Source organism: Sinocyclocheilus grahami, unplaced genomic scaffold (assembly GCF_001515645.1).
Source record: "Sinocyclocheilus grahami isolate Dianchi unplaced genomic scaffold, SAMN03320097.WGS_v1.1 scaffold219.1, whole genome shotgun sequence".
NCBI lineage: Eukaryota > Metazoa > Chordata > Actinopteri > Cypriniformes > Cyprinidae > Sinocyclocheilus > Sinocyclocheilus grahami.
Genome location: NW_015505398.1, coordinates 73,947 through 96,498, shown reverse-complemented (window position 1 = coordinate 96,498; position 22,552 = coordinate 73,947). Strand labels below are relative to the sequence as shown.

General features: G+C 39.3%; 1 protein-coding gene across 1 annotated transcript in view; it reads left to right on the top strand.

Moving 5' to 3' along the window:
* Positions 1-13,511: 13,511 nt before the first annotated feature.
* mtss1lb (MTSS I-BAR domain containing 2b) overlaps positions 13,512-22,552 on the top strand; it is a 69,372-nt gene continuing 60,331 nt past the window's right edge. The window contains exon 1 of the mRNA XM_016287226.1: positions 13,512-13,993. Coding sequence (XP_016142712.1) covers positions 13,910-13,993 — 84 coding nt within the window. The 5' untranslated portion in view covers positions 13,512-13,909. The remainder of the gene's footprint in view (positions 13,994-22,552) is intronic.

Genomic DNA, 22,552 nt, shown 5'->3' with positions numbered 1-22,552 from the left:
TGTGTGTGTGTGTGTGTGTGTGTGTGTGTCGTAAATGTTTAGTGTTTGTTTCAGAAAGGAATATGAAGATGCTCAGAGATAAATACCACTTCCTTGATATCATGGGTCGCAGAAGCGGGGCCCCAGGTTAATTTTGAGGTCTGGTACAAATATGAAAAATACAGACGAGCCTTAAATAGCCTATGTATGCACGTTTAATCATTAAAAGATTGTGATCTTGATTCAGACACACACAATCTTATTTCTAAGTGACGGTGATTCTGCTATGTCTATTAAAGCATTGAAATCACAATCACATCGGAATATTTAAACCTGCTTTTGCACAGCCGCTGACCCAGAGAGAGCAGAGCTCATCATGTAAAGCTTTGTTTGAAACAGCTTCACAAACAGTCTACTTACACAGTAGGCTACATTTCTGTGTTGCAAACATTAAATAATAACGAAAGTACTGATAAAAGTTTAACGTCTAACCCCACTTCTTAAAAACCCACTCTTAACCCAACTCTTTTAGAGAACTACAGACCGGTTTCCCTTCTACCTTTCATTGCAAAAACACTTGAACGAGTTGTGTTCAACCAAGTCTCAGCCTTTGTCACACAGAACAACCTCCTTGACAGCAACCAATCTGGCGTCAGAAGTGGACATTCGACTGAGACTACCTTGCTTTCAGTTGTTGAAGCCCTAAGACTGGCTAGAGTGGCTTCCAAATCTTCTATACTTATTTTGCTGGATCTGTCTGCTGCTTTTGATATGGTGAACCACCAGATTCTCCTGTCAACCCTATTGGAAAATGGCATCTCAGGAACCACACGCCAGTGGTTTGAGTCTTACCTCTCAGATAGGTCCTTCAAGGTATCTTGGAGAGGTGAGGTGTCCAAGTCGCAACATCTAGCTACTGGGGTGCCTCAGGGCTCAGTACTTGGACCACTTCTCTGGTCTGTCTACATGGCATCACTAGGTTCTGTCATTCAGAAACTTCAGGTTTTTCATATCACTGCTATGCTGATGACACTCAACTCTACCTCTCATTCCATTGGTGTGCTTGACTGGCCAGCAAACTCACCAGACCTGAACCCCATCGAGAATCTATGGGGTATTGTCAAGAGGAAAATGAGCTGAAGGCCACTGTCAAAGAAACCTGGGCTTCCATACCACCTCAGCAGTGCCACAAAATGATCACCTCTATGGCACGCCAAATTGAGGCAGTAATTAAAGCAAAAGAAGCCCCTACCAAGTATTGAGACATGTACAGTAAATTAATATACTTTCCAGAAGGCCAACAATTCACTAAAACATTTTTTTTATTGGTCTTATGAAGTATTCTAATTTGTTGAGATAGTGAATTGGTGGGTTTTTGTAAAATGTGAGCCAAAATCATCACAATTAAAAGAACCAAAGATTTAAACTACTTCAGTCTGTGTGCATTGAATTTATTTAATACACGAGTTTCACAATTTGAGTTGAATTACTGAAATAAATGAACTTTTCCACGACATTCTAATTTATTGAGATGCACCTGTATACCCCAGCGACTTAAGACTGGTTTTGTGGTCCAGGGTCACACATACACACACAAACAAACAAACAAATTAATACTTTTATTCAGCAAGGATGCATTCAATTAATAAAACATTTAAAATGTTACAAAAGATTTCTATTTGAAATGCAATTTGCTGTTCTTTTCAACTTTATGATCATCAAAGAATTCTAAAAGAAAATGTATCATGGTTCATGCAACAGTGAGGACTGGAGTAAAAGACTGCTGCAAAATCAGCTTCACAGGAATAAACTACATTTTAAAATTCATTAAAATAGAAAAGAATAGCAAAATATTTAAATATTTCTGTTTTTATTTTGTTTATTTCTGTTTTCATTTTTATAAGTATAAAAATTGTATATAATGTGCATACAGTTTTATACCTAAATATTTGTGTTGTTCCGCATGAACACCGTTTCCTCCAGACATATCACATGAACTGCATAACTGTTCAACAGATCTTCAACATTCTCCTCTTTACTCATACACTACATCTCTCTGATGTCTGCAATGTTTCAGAAGAAATATCTTCATCCGGTGGGAGATGAAGAGACTGACAGATTGAGGGAAAGAGATGGTCCAAGAGGAAGCGAGAGAGAGCAGCAGAGAGCAGCAGAGATGTGGACAAGCATGCTGATGCTGATCTCCACATTCTAGGCAGTTGCCATGGAGACAGCACTGCCTCCTTGGCCTGGCTGCTCTTCGGGATGCTTGAATATGTGTGTGGTTTCATGTGTGCGTCAGCACTGAAGTACGTCAACTAACTACATAAAATAACCACCGAAATGATTTCTGACCACACAGAATAGTTAGAGAGCAAAATACGCTAACCACAAATTAAGCAGATATGCATCCAATGTGGATGTATACTATCCTTGTCTGATGTCCAAGCTAGAAAAAAAATCAACAGGAAGATGAACACGGCCAAAACATCATAAAGCTGTCTAAGTGATGGAGTGGCCATGGGGTGTTTTTTCTCATTAGCCTGTGGTAGGCCATCATTAAATAGTTTGTTGTGTTTTGTCTGATTTCTTCAAATACTTCAAATACTTCAAAATACTAAAACTACTTCAAAATACTAAAAATATGGATGTGTGCTTCTCTCCTTATCAAGGAAAGAAAATAGAGACTGCAAAGTGAAAGAAAGTAAAAATACAAAAATAGAGGAGGACAGTCCAGGATTGAGGAATGAGAGTGAGAGAAAGAGGGAGAGAGATTGAAGAGAGAGAGACCATATTGAAATGCAACTTATTTTAGAGTTAATTGAACATGGAGAGGGCTATTGGCCCTCAGCCTTTACTCATTAGGAGGAGGAGATGCATTCAAACGCTGGAGGACAGGGGAAAGTGAGAAAGAGGACAAGTGAAAGAGACAGATATGGAGTGGATGGGACAGGGTAAGAAGTAGTGTCTCCCCTGTTTTTCGTTTTTTGTTCTGGTGCTCTTCTTGTCTGCTCTCCAAATTATCCACAAACTCTGTCTTGCTCTCCACACTTTCTTTCTTTCTTCATACTTTTTACACTTTTCTTTACTGTTGTTGATCAGAGGCTCTCTAACTTCATACGTTGGCACATTTCTCTATGTAGGTCATGCCGGCTACAGATCATCAAGCTCTCTGCTGAGGCAACAGCTTTGTTCAATCCAAAAACAATGTGAGCAAAAACACAATAAATAACGTGAACACAGCTGTGGTAAAACATGGTTTTGCTTATGGGTTCCGATTTTGTGAGGTTGACTTGTCAGTAGGATTTGTGTGAAATATATTCAGCAGTGCAGTAGAGTAAATACTGAAATAATTGTTCCCAACTTGCACATATGAAATAAAATGATTTTTAATAAAATGATGTTGCGGTAGTGTGTATGCAAATCCACCAGGGCATCAACAATCAGCTGAATTACCGAGCAAGTACTACTGTATAAGTGGAGCCTTTTCTGTAATGCACAAGTTAAAATGGCATGCACTACCGTACATATTGTATCACACTTTTATGAGGTCATAAGATGGGCAGGGCAGGGCACAGCACAAAAATTAAGTCTTTATTAATGATAACCTGCCCCTTAAATAGTAATTAGTGTGTAAATGAATAATCGTTGGTCTCTGTAATTATTAAATGGAAAGTTTGAAGTAACCAAGACTCTTCCTACAGTTGGCCAAACTGGGCAAATGGTGGAGAAGGGCTTTAATAATAGAGGTGAGGAACATGATGCTCACTCTGGCTAAGCTCCAGAGATCATGTGTGGAGAAACTTTCAGATGGACAACCAACACTGCAACTCCAACAATCTGAGCACTATTGGCAGATTGTCCAGAAGGAAGTCTCTACTCAATACATGACACGAAAGCCTGCTTGAAATTTTGCACCAAAAAAAGCATCTAAACAACAGTGAGACTGAGAGAAACAAGATTCTGGTCTGATAAACCTCAATTCCAAGCATTAAGTCTGGAGCATCTTCTGCACAATAGTAACAGTGAAGCATGGTGATGGTAGCATCATGATGTCGGGGGTGTTAGGAGGATAGGTGAATGCAACAAAATACAGGGATACCCTTAGTAAAAACAACAAAAAACCTGGTCTAGAGCACTCAGACTGGGCAGAAGGTTTACCTTCCATCAGGACACACACCCAAGACAATGCAAGAGTGGCTTGGAGCCTCTGTAAGTGACCTTTAGCAGCATGCCAGACCCAGACTTCAACCACCAACTTCAACCAACTACTTGACATAGCTTGAAAGATCTACTGAGAAGAACGGCAGGAATCTCCGAATACAGTAGTGCAACACTTGTCTATAATACCCTAAAAAACACTTGAGGCTGTAATTGCTGCCAAAGGTACTGACTTAAGGCTCTGAATACTTATGCAATGTGAAATTCTGTTTTTTTTCTTTTTCAAAGAAAGACTCATGTGAAAAAGGCATAAGAATTATAAATATGTATCTTAATTTAACTCAAAATATCAAAATGTTGAACCTCAAATATTGAAGACAAATATCAATACACTGCACGATCTTACAGTACATGAGGTCATTACTGAAAATGTTTCATTTTGGCAATGCATGCAAGAAAAAGCACATTTTAAAGGTCTGAATATGATTAATGAAACATTACATAATGTAAACATTCAGTTTCATAGCTCTTCTAAGTAGGATTAACACTCTATAATCCCCACACTCCGCTTTCTGCAGAGGAGACCAATAATTAAGCATGACACCAGGATACAGCATCATTTCCAGCGCAGCATCATTCAATGCGTGTGGCAGAATTATACAGATTTTCATTGATAATCACCTACCCAAAATAACTTGACATTTTTCTAAACATGACTCATTTCCACACAAACTTAACAACTGGAGCGTAATATATATCCCCTCAGTGAGCCAGTTTTGAGTCACACTAATCCTGCAGAAGACACCATCCCAACATAACTCATTTTCAGATCTAATTAAACATAAGAACCAACTGGATCCTTCCACAAACTAACAAACAAAATGAAAAATTGGATGCTGAAATCCAAACTCGCAACAAGACTGAGTATCTGAGTCACATGGAAAACATGTGTCAATAAGACAGGAGATGGGGAATCTAAAATGTACATTCAACCTCCATTAAATATGTCTAGCAATAAAATAGTCACATAAATATCAAAATGCTTAAACATCTATAATTTTACTCTAATGCATTGATCCATGAGAATGAAGATTAGTTCATTATTTCCTCATTAGAAGCGCATATGGATGCCATGCAAGGACGTGTGTTATATTCACACTGAGGGGATCCCTGTCCATGATTTATTTAACAGAGGGGGATGATGGTTATAGATGGATACACATGTGAAGTGATAGATGTGTCCCTCACATGATGCCTGTGTAATGAGCGTGTGTGTGAGAGAGACCCTGCCATCTCCTTTAATTTCCCCCGTGGGAGATGGCTAAGAACCAGGCTGAGCGAGGGGGCAAACTGCTGAGGCTACCCCTCTCCATCCTTACATTGATCCCTCACCTCTGGGGTTCACTCTCTCCATTTTCTTTACGCCCCTCAGAGGGAGTAAAGATAAGGTCATGTCATCAAAAAGTGGAAAGCTCTTAAACGGAAAACACAAGCCACGGAAAGACAGAAAGTCTATCTCTTAGCTATTTGGCATAGATATGTAGCCTAAATATATTTCCCAAGATACAAATTATCCTATTTAAACGTTGACGTACTCTTGGTTCTTAACCTTTTGTTGTGCAAAACTTTTTTGACAAAAAGCCTCTAGGTCATATAAGTTCTTCGGCTTCCCAGCATCCTCTGCACATTTAGATTTTTCCCACATGGCTATACACAGTTTTGCCACTCGAGGACACTTGAGGGATTCATACACATCCCAAAGGCTGCAAACAGACATTGATGCTTAAGGAGAAAACACAACATTAAGAACCAAGGCTACATACATTTTTTTAACAGGATATGTTAATATTATAACAGGATTTCTATAAGAGATTTATACATTCATAAGCACAATATAAAAGAATATATAAGAACACACCTCTTAAAATCCATATAATGCATTTTCACAAGAAAGACAAATAATTTAATTTGTTTCTGTGTAACATAGGTGCACCAAACAAGCACATTTAGTTGGAAGTTGTTTTGGATGGATGGTGCAAGTGTCTGTGTGTGCATATTAAAGCATGTGTGTATTCATGAGTGTGCATGAATCTATGTTCTGCACGTACATGCTGTATGTTGTGAATGTGTGCTTATGTGACGCCTCAGTAACTGGGGCAGAACTGATTGCTGCTGATGGCTGTAGGCGCGTAGAGACCTACATTCAGAACACAGACACAGGAAGGAGTCAGAGAGAAAGGGGAAGGAGGGAATGTTGGAGACGGAGTGTCTACTGTCTTGGTTTCATTCTTCTCCACTAGATGTCCACCGAACAGTTGACTAATAATAGTAAATAAATAAGTAAGATAAAACAAGATAAATACAACCAGTGTGAAAACCACTCCAAAGAGAAGTGGAATGACGAATGAATAACAGATGAAAGAGAAGGAGTGATAAAAAAAACCTCACAACGCTCAGATAGGTCAATCACCAGGGACAGGATCCGGCCCATCTGCTCAGCTGATATAACGGAATTATGCATGCAGATTGGCACTGCATCTCCATGCTCACCCCCAAACACGCTTCATGATGCATTTATGCCGTCTCAAAGATGTAAGGATGTGAGAGGATGAAAAGAGGAATGTGTTATTGGGGTTAACAGAAGTGAAAGGAGGGTGGGTGCATTGGAGAGTTGTTTATGAGGAAAAAGAACATTTGAAAAGAAAGGAAAATGCTGCTGCTTTACTCAGAGGGAGTATAAAGGATGAAGGTGACTTTTCTTCCTGTTTCCTTGTGTGCTTTCACATTCCACAAAAATGTATAATAAGGGTTTTGTGTTCTTATTAGGAAAAGTATAAGGTGCTTACTCCTTCTTGAGTAAATTAGGCAAGTATAAAGGCACTCTGCCAACAGAAAAACAGTTGCCAGTGTATTTTTATTTTGTTCTTATGAGGTTTGCAGTTAATCCAGAGGGTGAGAAACAGATTCAAAAACCCAAGCCTTTGATATGTTCTTGAGGACTGGCGTGCTAGATTTGTTACCAGAAACCCAAGGGTCTAATGATCCTTATTCAAGAGACCTCTCAGTTACCCACAACACCACACTTTATGGAAATCTCCATCTGCTGCTGTGCTGAGTTGTGGCCTTTTAGAAAGATCATATAAACCAAATAGATTAAATGTATAGGGAGAGATGGATGATGGAAAACACAATTATGCTGCGTTTAGTGATCTGCACAGTGAAATGAAAGAAGTTTTTTATTTCTAAGCCTGTGAAGATGCTTTTATAGTTTGATGTGTCCATATGATGATTCACATGGATGTAAAAGTTTGCCAATAAAGATGCTGAAGAATTAGAAGACTGACGTCAAACTGCCCAGAGGGGCATTGCTGGTTTACTGTTGGCTGTTGGTCAGATCTCTTCTGGAAAATCATCCATTTAGTCAAAGGAGTGTGATAGACTTCAAACATGAGAAAGAGAGCTGTAGGCGGTTCTGTACTGTCTAGCAAGAGCTAAAGAGAGGATGGAGAGAGAGAATGGGGGTATGCAGAGTATGACTCATTCTGACCTAGTTTATGGGCTAAGATTGGTAAGTAGGGATAATGATCCATGCTAATAAAATATATATATATTTTTTGGTCTCCAGCATTGAAATCAAAGTATATTCTTAAAAGAACCACAAACCATATTCAATTAGGAGAGGAATCTGATTACAGGTGTGTAGTCAAAGAATGAAATGAAAATATGATAGTAATTCCATGAATTTAAATTTTTGTTTGCTATTTGTAATTTCTGTGTTTATTATTTGTATTTATGAGTGAATCCTTAAAGGTTTCAGTCAACTGATTTGTTCCATATACTGATTAATCCAGGGACAAACAAATCCCCAGTTGTGTCTGAAGTAGGTACAATGTAAATATATATTTAAAAAACTGTGTTCTATATAGTATGCATATGTGTGGTATGAATGAAATCTGGACATGCTACATTTGTCATGTTGTCATTGTCATGTAACCTATGAGCATCATTTCCATCGCTTCCCTGTCTTTCACAAATCCTCTCAGTTCATAGTACATCATCCAGATTCTTTTCACCTACTGTTTTATGAATACGGGCATACTACTATTTTCACACAGTTTCCCACCTACTATATATTATATATATTCAAATTCAGCCCATCTTTATAGGTGAATCACTGAATCATTCACTCAACCACTCAATTCAGAAATGAAACAAATCTCTTTTTGAGTAAATAATTGAATCGTTCACTTAACTGATTTGGTCAAAAACACTGATTCAGTTACAAATTCAAGAAACACCTCTACTGAGTTGCAATGTTTCTGCTTTGCCTTTGTTTAGAACTATTTTTGCTTATGATGAAAAAGTAACTGGACATACTGTGTCTTAAATGTAAGTGACTCAGTATTAACTTCTTAAATATTGAACTGTTATATACACACAATCTTGCTGTTTGTCTGAATAAAAGCATTCGGTAACACTTTACGTAAAGCCTGTATGTATAATGCATTATCAAAGTAGTTTTAATGCATTAACTATGCCTTGTAATGCAGCTTATAATGCATTGTACAATCTCATGAATGAATGTAACTACAATAACACTTAGTTCATTGTTACACAATGCATTTTAAATTCAGTTATAATTATTTTAGACAAGATATGATGTATTACAAGAATGAAACAAATCTCTTTTTGAGTAAATAATTGAATCGTTCACTTAACTGATTTGGTCAAAAACACTGATTCAGTTACAAATTCAAGAAACACCTCTACTGAGTTGCAATGTTTCTGCTTTGCCTTTGTTTAGAACTATTTTTGCTTATGATGAAAAAGTAACTGGACATACTGTGTCTTAAATGTAAGTGACTCAGTATTAACTTCTTAAATATTGAACTGTTATATACACACAATCTTGCTGTTTGTCTGAATAAAAGCATTCGGTAACACTTTACGTAAAGCCTGTATGTATAATGCATTATCAAAGTAGTTTTAATGCATTAACTATGCCTTGTAATGCAGCTTATAATGCATTGTACAATCTCATGAATGAATGTAACTACAATAACACTTAGTTCATTGTAACACAATGCATTTTAAATTCAGTTATAATTATTTTAGACAAGATATGATGTATTACAAGACACATTATGAATAATTATAATGCATTATACCCTTTAATAACCCTTTATAATGCATTACACATAAAGGCTTTAAGTAAAGTTTTACCAAGCATTCTTTCTTGTGTGAAACTGCTTAATGAACAAGCAGGGGGTATTATATAAGTATTCAATTACCTTTTGTCAAGTCGATGTGTATCTAAGATCAGACTCAACAAAAAGTGATCAACAAAAGCCACTGGCATGCAGGAATGGCATTGCACACTTCGGCCATGTCACACCCACAGTCTGTCATTAGATGCTTTCTTTATATGTGGCTCTAGTATCCACACATACTGGTTTATTTTTGGAAAAAGTATCTCTGGCCCAGTTCCATCTTGCCCTAAAACTTGATAACTTTGATAGAGCCTCTGTGAATTGTCATAAAGCAAACATTCAAATGTAAACAAAGCTCATTGTGAGTGGAAAAGAGAGCAAAAACATTATTTGGCATGATGCCCTGTGGTCATGCCCAATATGTTTGTGGTAATGCCTGGCTAGTGCACAAAATAACAATGGCTCTGTGAGGTTGACGTTTCTCTAAATATGGGATATTACATACATATTATTGTGTTCCATAGCTCTGAAGAAGTGATAGACCTGTATTTGGATGACTAGACTGCATAAAATACCCCAAAAATGAGACAGTGGTTTTCTTTGGCTTTGAAAATGTGAAAGTTTTCCCAGAAATAGTTTGACGAATTGAATTCGTTTTTTCTTGTTATTCTCTCTCTCCATTTTAAGTATTAATAGCGTAAAGACCCAAAGAAAGGGGGTTTGGGGGCGGGTTTATGTTCCACTTGAAATGAATCTGATGTAATGTACTTGGAATTTGGTTAAGGCTATATTAAAGCTTTGTGTTACTGTGTGGAAGAAAAAGAACAGTTACAATTGAATGCGTATCTGTATGTGCTATGTGCAGCAGAAGGTTAAACAATATTCATTAGAGTAGTGCTCTTTTTTTCTGAACACCACAAACCATATTTAAGCATGTAAAATTAAGCAAGCATAAAAAAGGTTTTGAGATTTCAGTAGACAATGAAGTGAAATTAAAATTATATAACCATTTACAGTTGTTCCATATATATATGACTTTCTTCGTTCTGAGGAACACAAAAGATGTACTTTTAATGAATTAGGAATAAAGACTTTGCTAATACACATTGATAGATATCTTCAAAACATATGCATGACTAATTACATAACACAAGTTACACATTTTGAGAAGAATCTCCTCTAGAGGAAAAAACTCATTTTCACCAACTGTAATTTACTTTTGATTAAATTTCTGTACCTACTTATTACTTTTTCCTCTCTCAGGTAAAATTTTAATTCACACTCTGTAGATCTCTGGAGATTTGCGTCATCACTAACTCGCATGTAAAACAAGTTCCAACAACCACAGCAGCACTGCTGAGTCCCTGAAAATCAGACTCTGAGCTCATTTGGTGCCAAGTATATTTACGTTTTTATGGACATTAGATCACTGTCAGATATATGAGAAACTGAATCCTAAACACTTTACGGCTTTCTAAAAAATAAGAAAGAAAATGTGCAAGATAGATGATAATGTATGTATTTTCATAACAGTGGAGATGAAGGATGGGTGAAGCAGGTGTCTCGGCTCAGTGGTGGTTGCAGGACAATTTGATGCTGAGGCAGGCAGTCTAGCTGTCTTGCTGAGTAATGTATGAAATGAAGGGGAACCTTGTTAGGCACAGACAGTGAAGATCAGCAAAGACTGAAGCGAGAGAGGGCAGAAGAGAAAAGTTTTAGAGTGTGGGACATTTACATTTATGATCCAGACAGATATTTTCTCACCAAAGTGACTTACGGTAATGCAAAGTTGAAATAAACAGGCAATAAATACAGAACTGTTTACATCTCTCTGTCCACTTTCAGTGTAGGCCATGAACAGTGTTTTGACTTTAATTCTTGCAAAAAGCAGAGCAGAGAGATAATTCCCAAGAGTTAAAAGGGAGAGACCTTGAAGCTATTTCTGTAAATATGAAACCCAGTTTTGGAGACAAAGGCCATTCAGACAATGTGACCTTGGTTCTGGATCTTTGCGAGAGGGCGAGGGTGTCCCCCTTCCACTGTGACAAGAGAACAAGATGATTGGGTCTTTATCACAGCAGTAAGACATAATCATGAAATCTCATTTCAGCTTCATTATCATTTATCACAGAATAACTTTGGCATTAATGAAGTCTCTGTATATGCAGATTGAATCCCACCCTTATAGCCAAACTGACATGGTTTTCTTTAAAGAGATAGTTCACTCACAAATGAAAATTCTGTCATCATTTACTCACCCCCATGTTGTCCCAAACCTCTAAGGCTTTTTGGCATCTCTGGAACATAAAAGAAGATATTTTATAAATCATAATTTTGGTAACACTTTATTTTAAGGTGTCCTTTTTGCACGTTATATGTACTTACTATTATAATAACAATTATTTTTGCCAAATTACATGCAAGTAACCCTAAGCCAAACCATAATCCTAACCCTAACCATATAGTAAGTACATGTATGTTAATTATTACGGTATTACTCAGTACTTAAACGCTTTATAATAACATTATATTACATTATAATTAATTACATGCAAGTAACCCTAAGCCAAACCATAATCCTAACCCTAACCATATAGTAAGTACATGTATGTTAATTATTACGGTATTACTCAGTACTTAAACGTATATATATATATATATATAAATGCATTATTTTTTCTTCTGTCTTTCAGACTTTCAGATTCAGACTGTACAGACTGAATAACTCGCATCGGTCTGTGTGTTTGTGTCCCATCTCTCCTCCCTCTGGCCTCCATGTGACAAGAGAAAGTGTTCTGCCCAATACGATTCGCATGGATCGAGTTACTGGCCCTCTCGCGCTGCGCCGCTGCTGCTCACTTCACTCACTCACCAGTCTCTGCCGCGCGGGGGCCGCACCGACCCACCACTCCACACACGCACTCCGCTTCTCACATCCATTCAGCTCGATTCCGCATCGTTGTCCGAAGATGACCGTGACTATTACGGGGCCATCCACGAGCCTAACCTCCACCAACCGCGGAGAGTAGAACCGGAGCAGAGGAGAGAGAGAGTAACCCACCTCTCTCGTCTCTCCCCATCATCTGCCTCAATCCTCTGGACTGCATACCGACAGCTGAAGACACAGCGATTTCTGCTGAAATCTAGCCCTCACCCACAAACACTCTTCTGCTTTTAGCTCTCAAGCCGCGTCTCGTCGGGGTATTGTGGAAGTAATTTCACACAAGGATTTTTTTCTGATCTGTATTCACTTAAGATGGATAATATAAACGTGGAGTCGGTGGAGAAGGAGTGCGGGGCGCTTGGTGGATTATTCCAGGCGATTGTCAACGATATGAAGGTGAGAGGTTTGACACGACGCTTTAAACACATGTAACCGTATATTCTGCACGAGCGTGACCAGCATGCAGATGGCGAAGCTCTCAAACCCGTTATCACTAAAGTGGCTTTGAGCAAATAACCATAATGCAATATACAATCGCCTATTCGTGTTAGACCTAAATGACAGGGGGAGAGCTGCATGACATTCACTATCCTCCAGAAGATAAATAGATAGATAGATAGATAGATGCATGCATACATAGATATATGCATATATGCATGCATGCATACTGTACATGCAGGCCTATATAGGTTATAGGCTACATTAAACGATGAAGTCATGTTGTGTATCACTCAACTCGATACGGTTCGCCCTAATGCCGGTGCGACTGAACACACTGTATCAACACGAGAATGTTGTGCGTGTAGAGAGGAAATGGAGGGGGTTTCACTCACACAATGGGAAACAGACTGAACTGCTGCTGATTAAGCAGATGCGGCCGCGCGCCATTCCGTGTCACACACCGTGAGATTTGTTGCGTCTGTCTGACGGATTGCAGCGTTCCGTCATATCATTGGGTCTATGAGCGTACAAAGAGCGGCCGCGCTAGCGTGAAAACACCGTATTGATCTTCTGTCGGGTTTAATATTTTAACCACATCGTGAAAATTTCAGACTTTCAGATTCAGACTGTACAGACTGAATAACTCGCATCGGTCTGTGTGTTTGTGTCCCATCTCTCCTCCCTCTGGCCTCCATGTGACAAGAGAAAGTGTTCTGCCCAATACGATTCGCATGGATCGAGTTACTGGCCCTCTCGCGCTGCGCCGCTGCTGCTCACTTCACTCACTCACCAGTCTCTGCCGCGCGGGGGCCGCACCGACCCACCACTCCACACACGCACTCCGCTTCTCACATCCATTCAGCTCGATTCCGCATCGTTGTCCGAAGATGACCGTGACTATTACGGGGCCATCCACGAGCCTAACCTCCACCAACCGCGGAGAGTAGAACCGGAGCAGAGGAGAGAGAGAGTAACCCACCTCTCTCGTCTCTCCCCATCATCTGCCTCAATCCTCTGGACTGCATACCGACAGCTGAAGACACAGCGATTTCTGCTGAAATCTAGCCCTCACCCACAAACACTCTTCTGCTTTTAGCTCTCAAGCCGCGTCTCGTCGGGGTATTGTGGAAGTAATTTCACACAAGGATTTTTTTCTGATCTGTATTCACTTAAGATGGATAATATAAACGTGGAGTCGGTGGAGAAGGAGTGCGGGGCGCTTGGTGGATTATTCCAGGCGATTGTCAACGATATGAAGGTGAGAGGTTTGACACGACGCTTTAAACACATGTAACCGTATATTCTGCACGAGCGTGACCAGCATGCAGATGGCGAAGCTCTCAAACCCGTTATCACTAAAGTGGCTTTGAGCAAATAACCATAATGCAATATACAATCGCCTATTCGTGTTAGACCTAAATGACAGGGGAAGAGCTGCATGACATTCACTATCCTCCAGAAGATAAATAGATAGATAGATAGATAGATGCATGCATACATAGATATATGCATATATGCATGCATGCATACTGTACATGCAGGCCTATATAGGTTATAGGCTACATTAAACGATGAAGTCATGTTGTGTATCACTCAACTCGATACGGTTCGCCCTAATGCCGGTGCGACTGAACACACTGTATCAACACGAGAATGTTGTGCGTGTAGAGAGGAAATGGAGGGGGTTTCACTCACACAATGGGAAACAGACTGAACTGCTGCTGATTAAGCAGATGCGGCCGCGCGCCATTCCGTGTCACACACCGTGAGATTTGTTGCGTCTATCTGACGGATTGCAGCGTTCCGTCATATCATTGGGTCTATGAGCGTACAAAGAGCGGCCGCGCTAGCGTGAAAACACCGTATTGATCTTCTGTCGGGTTTAATATTTTAACCACATCGTGAAAATGTCGCACAGTCGTTCTGAATGTATGTTGACCGGGTTTCGGGACTCGTTTCCATGCATTCGTTTCTGACGCTCTGGCAAACATTCAGCCAGTGAAACCCAATAGCGACCACATGACTTCTCTCCTGAGACGCCTTCAAGCTGCTCACTATTAATATCACAGTGTTTTTACTAGATTGACAAAAAGACGTGATTTCCATAAGGTGTAACAGCTCTGTCCTCTCTGCTCTGCTTACACAGATATTGTCTTCTCATTCATAATTTAACTCTTACTTCTCCAGCACGCTCATGGTCCCATTTGCTTCCATGCTGTTAAATGGGGATTGCAAAATATGGGTCAGCTAATATGCCAACTTGTCTGTGGGAGGATATTGAGCAGACAGTGGCATTGGCACATGGTGTCGATGATGTTTGCCTCAGAGCTCTTCATTTCTGTGTCTGGCACAGTTCAGTCATGAACGAGCACTAGATCCAGGCATCACCTTTAAGATGTAGGTTGATTCAGGTGCTGCGCTGTTCCTGGTCTCAAGCTCGCTCTGTGATTGGATCCTATTGCCACGTGGATTCAATGCAGACATGCGGTTTGCCCTCATCATCCTCTGATGTTGCTATATTGAGATAGGAAAAGCAGGAAAGCAGCTGTGGACTGTAAAGAGTATTAAGTTCAACTATGATTCCTCAAAAAAAGTGCAGGCATTTCATTCATTAATGAATCAAACAATGCAGTTATTGTTCAAGAGCCAAGATTTGAAAATCTACCAATGTCTTCTCTCTGCTTCTGCCTTTGCGTGTCTTTGTTTGTGGGATGTGCCTGTGGGTATTACCAGCTCACTTGTCATATGTGTCTCATCACTAGAATGTCAGTTGGATCTTCTTTGTTCCTTCTCTGAGATCCGAACAGTACTGGAATAAACAAGGAGCCCAGATTCCCCAATGGAAACAATAAAGTATAGATTCAGCTTACTGTTCTTCTAGCGCTCTTCATCACCCAGCAGATCTGAAGGATGCTGTTTGGAAATTAGCCTGTGGGAAGAAATTGAACTGTACGTGAATGATAGCTTGCTTCCTGCCAAATAGGAACAGGAATACGCCATTTAGGACTCTTATTTAACTCCACAGGGGAATGTGAACATCAATTCGATTTCAAAATAAATGTCGGTATGATTTTGATACAGAACTGTACTGTACGTGTATTTTTGTGTCCCGCTCTTGGGAGGGCATTGCTGTAAAAGGGTTGTTATGAGTATGGCTCTGGATCATGGGGGGAGGATGATCGGATTTGAAGGGAGGGGGGAGGAGAAATGAGATGGAAAGGGTTGAGGAGTGGGGCGGGCTGTCATATTTAGGCCCACATTCTTACCCCCATTCTTTAGGTGAAAGGGCCCTAAGCGAGCGAGAGAGGGACACCAGCATTAGACGTGATGATGACACAAGCACACAGTTGTCTGTTTGCCAGCTGGACCTTTTGTATATCACTGCTGTTTACATTCGCATGCCTCACACTGAGTTGTGCATACCAGCCTGTAGAGCAGAGTCGCTCATATAGACTCACACACTCGGTCCAGATCTCATTCTGCCTGGCTACTGAATCTGAGCTATGCCTTTAGTAATCCTTTGAATGTTTGTCTGGAGATAGAACTGGGATCATGGTATAATGAGGGTTTTTCTTTGGCTTTGGGTGCTTTAGTGTTGCTAGGGTTGATTTTTATTAAAATTACATTTAAATGTAAAAAAAAAAAATTTGATTTCAACCTTGTCTTTTGGTTATATTAATATCACATTAATTAAAAAATATGAGAATCCATCATAAAAATATCAATCACTGTTTTATATGAATTGTCATGAATTATGGCATATAATGCATGCTTAAAAATATAAAGATGTAAATATAAAGGTAAATGTTATACAGTTTGGTTGACCTAAATGACAGGGGGAGCGCTATATGACATTCACTATCCTCCCTGATTATGATAGATAGATAGATAGATAGATAGATAGATAGATAGATAGATAGATGCATGCATACCTACATACGTACATAGAGGCCTATTAGGTTATAGGCTACATTAGATTATGAAGGCAACTCGATACGGTTCGCCCTAATGCCGGTGCGGCTGAATACACTGTATCCACACGAGAATGTTGTGCATGGAAATGGAGGGGGTTTCACACACACAATGGGAAACAGACTGAGCTGCTGCTGATTAAGCAGATGCGGCCGCGCGCCGTTCAGTGTCACACACCGTGAGATTTGTTGCAGCGTTCCGTCATATCATTGGGTCTATGAGCGTAGAAGAGCGGCCGCGCTCGCATGAAAACACCGTATTGATCTTCTGTCGGGTTTAATATTTTAACCACATGGTGAAAAGGACGCACATTCGTTTTGAGTGTTGACCGGGTTTCGGGACTCGTTTCCATGCATTACTGACGCTCTGGCAATAACATTCAGCCAGCGAAATCCAATAGCGTCCAGATATCTTGTCTCTCTTGAGAAGCCCTGAAGCTGTGTGTTACTATCACGGTCTTTTTACTGTATTGACAAAAAGACGTGATTTTCTTAAGGTCTAACAGCTCTGAGCAGCATCTGCATCTGTTCTCTCTGCTCTGCTTACAAAGATATTCTCTTCTCATTCAATATTTAACTCTTGCTTCTCCAGCACACTCGTGGTCCAATTTGCTTCCATGCTGTTACTGTAAATGGGGATTGCGAAATATGGGTCATGACATGCATGTCTGTTGAATGATATTGAGCAGACAGTGGCATTGGCACATGGTGTCTGGCGCAGTTCAGTCATGAATGAGATGCACTGTCTGAGAGACCTAGATCCAGGCTTCAGCTTTAAGATGTGGGTTGATTCAGGTGCTGCGCTGTTCTTGGTCTCGCTCAAGCTCACTCTGTGCAGACATTCGGGTTGCCCTCGCCATCCTCTGATGTTGCTGTACTGAGATGGGAAAAGCAGGAACACAGCTGAGGACTGTAAAGAGAGTTAAGTTCAACAATTTTATGATGATTACGCAAAGAAAGTGCTGGCAATTCATTCAGTAAAGAATCTAAAAATGAAGTTACTGTTCAAGAGCCAAGATTTTAAAATCTACCACTGTCTTCTCTCTGCTTCTGCCTTTGCATGTCTTTGTTTGTGGGATGTGGGTAGCCTGTGGGTATTGCCAGCTCACTTGTCATATGTGTCTCATCACTAGAATGTCAGTTGGATCTTCTTTGTTCCTTCTCTGAGATCCCAACAGTACTGGAATAAACAAGGAGCCCAAATTTCTCAACAGAATCAATAAAGTATAGATTCAGCTTACTGTTCTTCTAGCGCTCTTCATCACCCAGCAGATCTGAAGGATGCTGTTTGGAAATTAGCCTGTGGGAAGAAATTGAACTGTACGTGAATGATAGCTTGCTTCCTGCCAAATAGGAACAGGAATACGCCATTTAGGACTCTTATTTAACTCCACAGGGGAATGTGAACATCAATTCGATTTCAAAATAAATGTCGGTATGATTTTGATACAGAACTGTACTGTACGTGTATTTTTGTGTCCCGCTCTTGGGAGGGCATTGCTGTAAAAGGGTTGTTATGAGTATGGCTCTGGATCATGGGGGGAGGATGATCGGATTTGAAGGGAGGGGGAAGGAGAAATGAGATGGAAAGGGTTGAGGAGTGGGGCGGGCTGTCATATTTAGGCCCACATTCTTACCCCCATTCTTTAGGTGAAAGGGCCCTAAGCGAGCGAGAGAGGGACACCAGCATTAGATGTGATGATGACACAAGCACACAGTTGTCTGTTTGCCAGCTGGACCTTTTGTATATCACTGCTGTTTACATTCGCATGCCTCACACTGAGTTGTGCATACCAGCCTGTAGAGCAGAGTCGCTCATATAGACTCACACACTCGGTCCAGATCTCATTCTGCCTGGCTACTGAATCTGAGCTATGCCTTTAGTAATCCTTTGAATGTTTGTCTGGAGATAGAACTGGGATCATGGTATAATGAGGGTTTTTCTTTGACTTTGGGTGCTTTAGTGTTGCTAGGGTTGATTTTTATTAAAATTACATTTAAATGTAAAAAAAAAAAATTTGATTTCAACCTTGTCTTTTGGTTATATTAATATCACATTAATTAAAAAATATGAGAATCCATCATAAAAATATCAATCACTGTTTTATATGAATTGTCATGAATTATGGCATATAATGCATGCTTAAAAATATAAAGATGTAAATATAAAGGTAAATGTTATACAGTTATAATGGGCCTTATTTCCTAGCCACTATTCTGTCAATCCAGGCAAAGTATGAGAATTTTATGTATAATTTAATACAAATATAAATTAGTGTGTGTATTTAAAATACATAAAATGTTAGCTAGGAAATTGGCTATTGTAATGTAAATGTTTAAAATGTCATTCACACCGTAGAATGTTATTAAACAGTATCATTTGACATGTGGCAGAAATGGGAGAGCAGTTTGAATTTGCATTATTTTCTTTCAGAAATAAAAGGAACAGTGCTCCTGTGATGCATATATGTTCACTGTTGGCCATTATTAGTGGACAAATAACACAGACTAGAAGAGTCCACACAGCTGGAAGTGCCCATAATTGAAGAAACAGCTGTAAATGTTTCTTGCTAGTAACCAAATTTAGGTTAACCAAAATCATTTTCTTGTCCTGTCCTAAGGCTTATTCACACCAAGTACAAAAACTGTAATGAAAACTTTAACTATAAAGTTGTAATAATTTTTTGAGAGTAGGAAAGTCCACACCATAACGATAATAGTAACAGCAATGAGGCACAGCATTGTTGGAACCACATTCAAAATGATTTTTCTAGCTAATGAATGATAAAAGCATTGACTGGCATTTAGAACCCACCCCATTTAAAGAGCTTGATCATTTAAAATGGCAGATGACATAGTTGCTGTAATCTTATAATAGACAGAATGTTATTGTGCGTTGGCGTGGATGCTAATATAGTTATAGTAATTGTTCTCGGTGTGAACGGGGCTTTACTGTTTTGGTCAAGCAGTGAAGCTGAGAATCCTCATGACCACTCAACTCATGTCCACTCATTATTTATCTCTTTATTTCTTAATTTGGGAAAGCCCTGAGATGAGCATGTGTTTTCACCAGCCTCTTGTTAAGCTCGTTAAAGATGAATCAAGTTGCTTTGGATGGAGGAATTTTCTTGGCAATATTCCAGGAATACTCAGTGCGTCTTTGTTTGGCTCGTTAAACTCATCTCATCTCTTATGTCTGCTGACATGAGGAAAATCTCCCAAAGCTTGATGATGGGTAAGCACTGAAATATGTGTCAAATGAACATTTTACTGCTCAGGTTCAAAGCGGGGAGCTTTGCTGTTGGGAATACTGTCATATGAGCCCAGTGGCCTCATCAGATTTGGAGCTGAGGATTGTGGGTTTGAGCCCCATCTGGGTTGCCTTATAAGCTCAGATGATCCTGCATCTGAATGCATATCAATCTAAACAGTATTTCATTTTTAAAGACCCTTCTTTCACACATGGTGCAGCCTAATGCATAAGGATCAGGGGTGTTAACAGAAAGGTTTAAATGCAGTGTCAATTAAGGGACAGGAGAGGCACATGTTCTTGACATCAGAAATACATTTAAATGCCTCTGAACAGAAAGTGGCCATTAAAACAAGGTGTTCAAGGATCCTCAGAGATGGTTCTCTGTAAGACTTTTATTCAGCAAGGATGCATTAAATGATCAAAAGTGAGAGTAAAAACATTTATAATGTTACAGAATATTGTCTTTATTTTTATTTCAAAGTACCAAATCAGCATACCATAATGATTTCAGTGACACTGAATACTGGAGTAATGGCTGCTGCAACAATTCAACTTTGCCATCACAGGAATAAATTACATTTAAAATATATGAAAATAGAAGACAGTTACTTTAAATTATAAAAATATTTCACAATCTTTGTGATCAAAGAAATGCAGCCTTGCACATAAGAGATTTCTTTTAAATATATTATAAATGCAATAAATTCTGGATTCGTTGGTCCTTGGTGTTCAAAAGTTTGAAAACCACTGTTTTAAAAGAACGTTAGTGAATTTGCTTGAAAGAGTCTAGACATTCTTCATTGTGTTTCTCACTAGCTCTAGCCAGAGCTAGAGACAGATATTGCTGCACACAAAGGCACCTGTTCCTTTCAGCTTGATGACAACCCTGTCATTAAAGTAGCACCATTTCTCTGACTGGTAGTCAATCACAGTAACCTCCCTTCCTTTTAAATTACACACACAGCATCAGGATATACAACATCTAGTATCTCTGAGTGGTTTCTGTCATATAGCTTTCGATCAGACTAGGTACCCTTACTGAATGTGTGGAAGGAAAACAACAAACAGATTTGAGTTGGGTTGGTTGGTTGGGTGTGTAAGAATAAGAAAGATATACAGCGGGTAAAATAAGTATTGAACATGTCACCATTTTCTCAGTAAATATATTTCTAAAGGTGCTGTTGACATGAAATTTTCACCAGATGTCGGTAACAACCCAAGTAACCCATACATACAAATAAAACAAAACAAATAAATTCAGAAATTAAGTTATGTGTAATAAAATGGAATGACCCAGGGAAAAAGTATTGAACTACTGAAATTTATTTAATACTTTGTACAAAAGCCTTTGTTGGTAATGGCAGCTTCAAGACGCCTCCTGTATGGAGAAAATGTTGCATGTATTGCTCAGGTGTGATTTTGGCCCATTCTTCCACACAAACAGTCTTCAAATCTTGAAGGTTCTGTGGGCCTCTTCTATGAACTCTGATCTTTAGTTCTTACTTTCTATTGGATTCAAGTCAGGTGATTGGCTGGGCCATTCTAGCAGCTTTATTTTCTTTTTCTGAAACCAATCGAGAGTTTCCGTGCTGTGCTTGGGATCACTGTCTTGCTGAAATGTCCACCCTTGTTTCATCTTCATCATCCTGGTACTGTATGTGTTGGGACTGAACCAGCTAATATGAATTGGATTAATATTGGATTAATAGGATTGCTTTCTAATTACTGATAGATTTCAGCTGGTGTCTTGACTTTCCATGCCTTTTTGCACCTCCCTTTCTTCATGTGTTCAATATTTTTTCCCTGTGTCATTCTACTTTATTACACAGAACTTAATTTCTGAACTTATTTGTTTTGTTTTCTTTGTATGTATGGATTACTTGGATTGTTACCGACATCTGGTGAAAATTTCAAGTCAACAGCACCTTATTATATATTAATAAATATATTTATTGAGAAAAAGGGTGACGAATTACAGTATTTTACCCGCTGTATGTTTATGTACACTCAAATCAGTCTCTGTCAGTGCCTAACAGCTTTCAACCTTATGTTCTGTTATTATCAGGAAACAAAAAATTATGGAAATTACAGATGGTTGCATATTAGAAAATAATTTGTGGAACCAAATGGAAGGAAAGGGAAATGAAAATGAGCAGTTCAAGGAAAGACACATTTATATTAGAGAATAGATGAGAAAGAGAGATAGAGAGAGAAAATAAGAGCTTGCATAGCGCTCATGTTAAGTGATTCCCATTATTCTTTAGAGCGTGGCTTCAGGCTGCTGTGGTAAATGTCAGAAATAGAGATGATTTGCCTCAATCTTTCATTCATTCGTTCATTCGCACCAAAGACTCATGTATACTGTAGTGAGGGTCTTACAGCTTTGAACACACTGGCAGTTTCTGTCCTCTGCCCACAAAGGCACAAAGCCAATCAGTGCCGCTTCAAAGGAGCCCAGCGGAAGCAGGACGGCCAATCACGTTTCACGGCTTCCACTAGCCCCTTGATGTCTGTTCTCAAAATACGTGCATTCCTCCATTCCCCCATTCATCCCTTTATCTGCTGGTTGTAGAGGTGACAGCGGAGCAGAGAT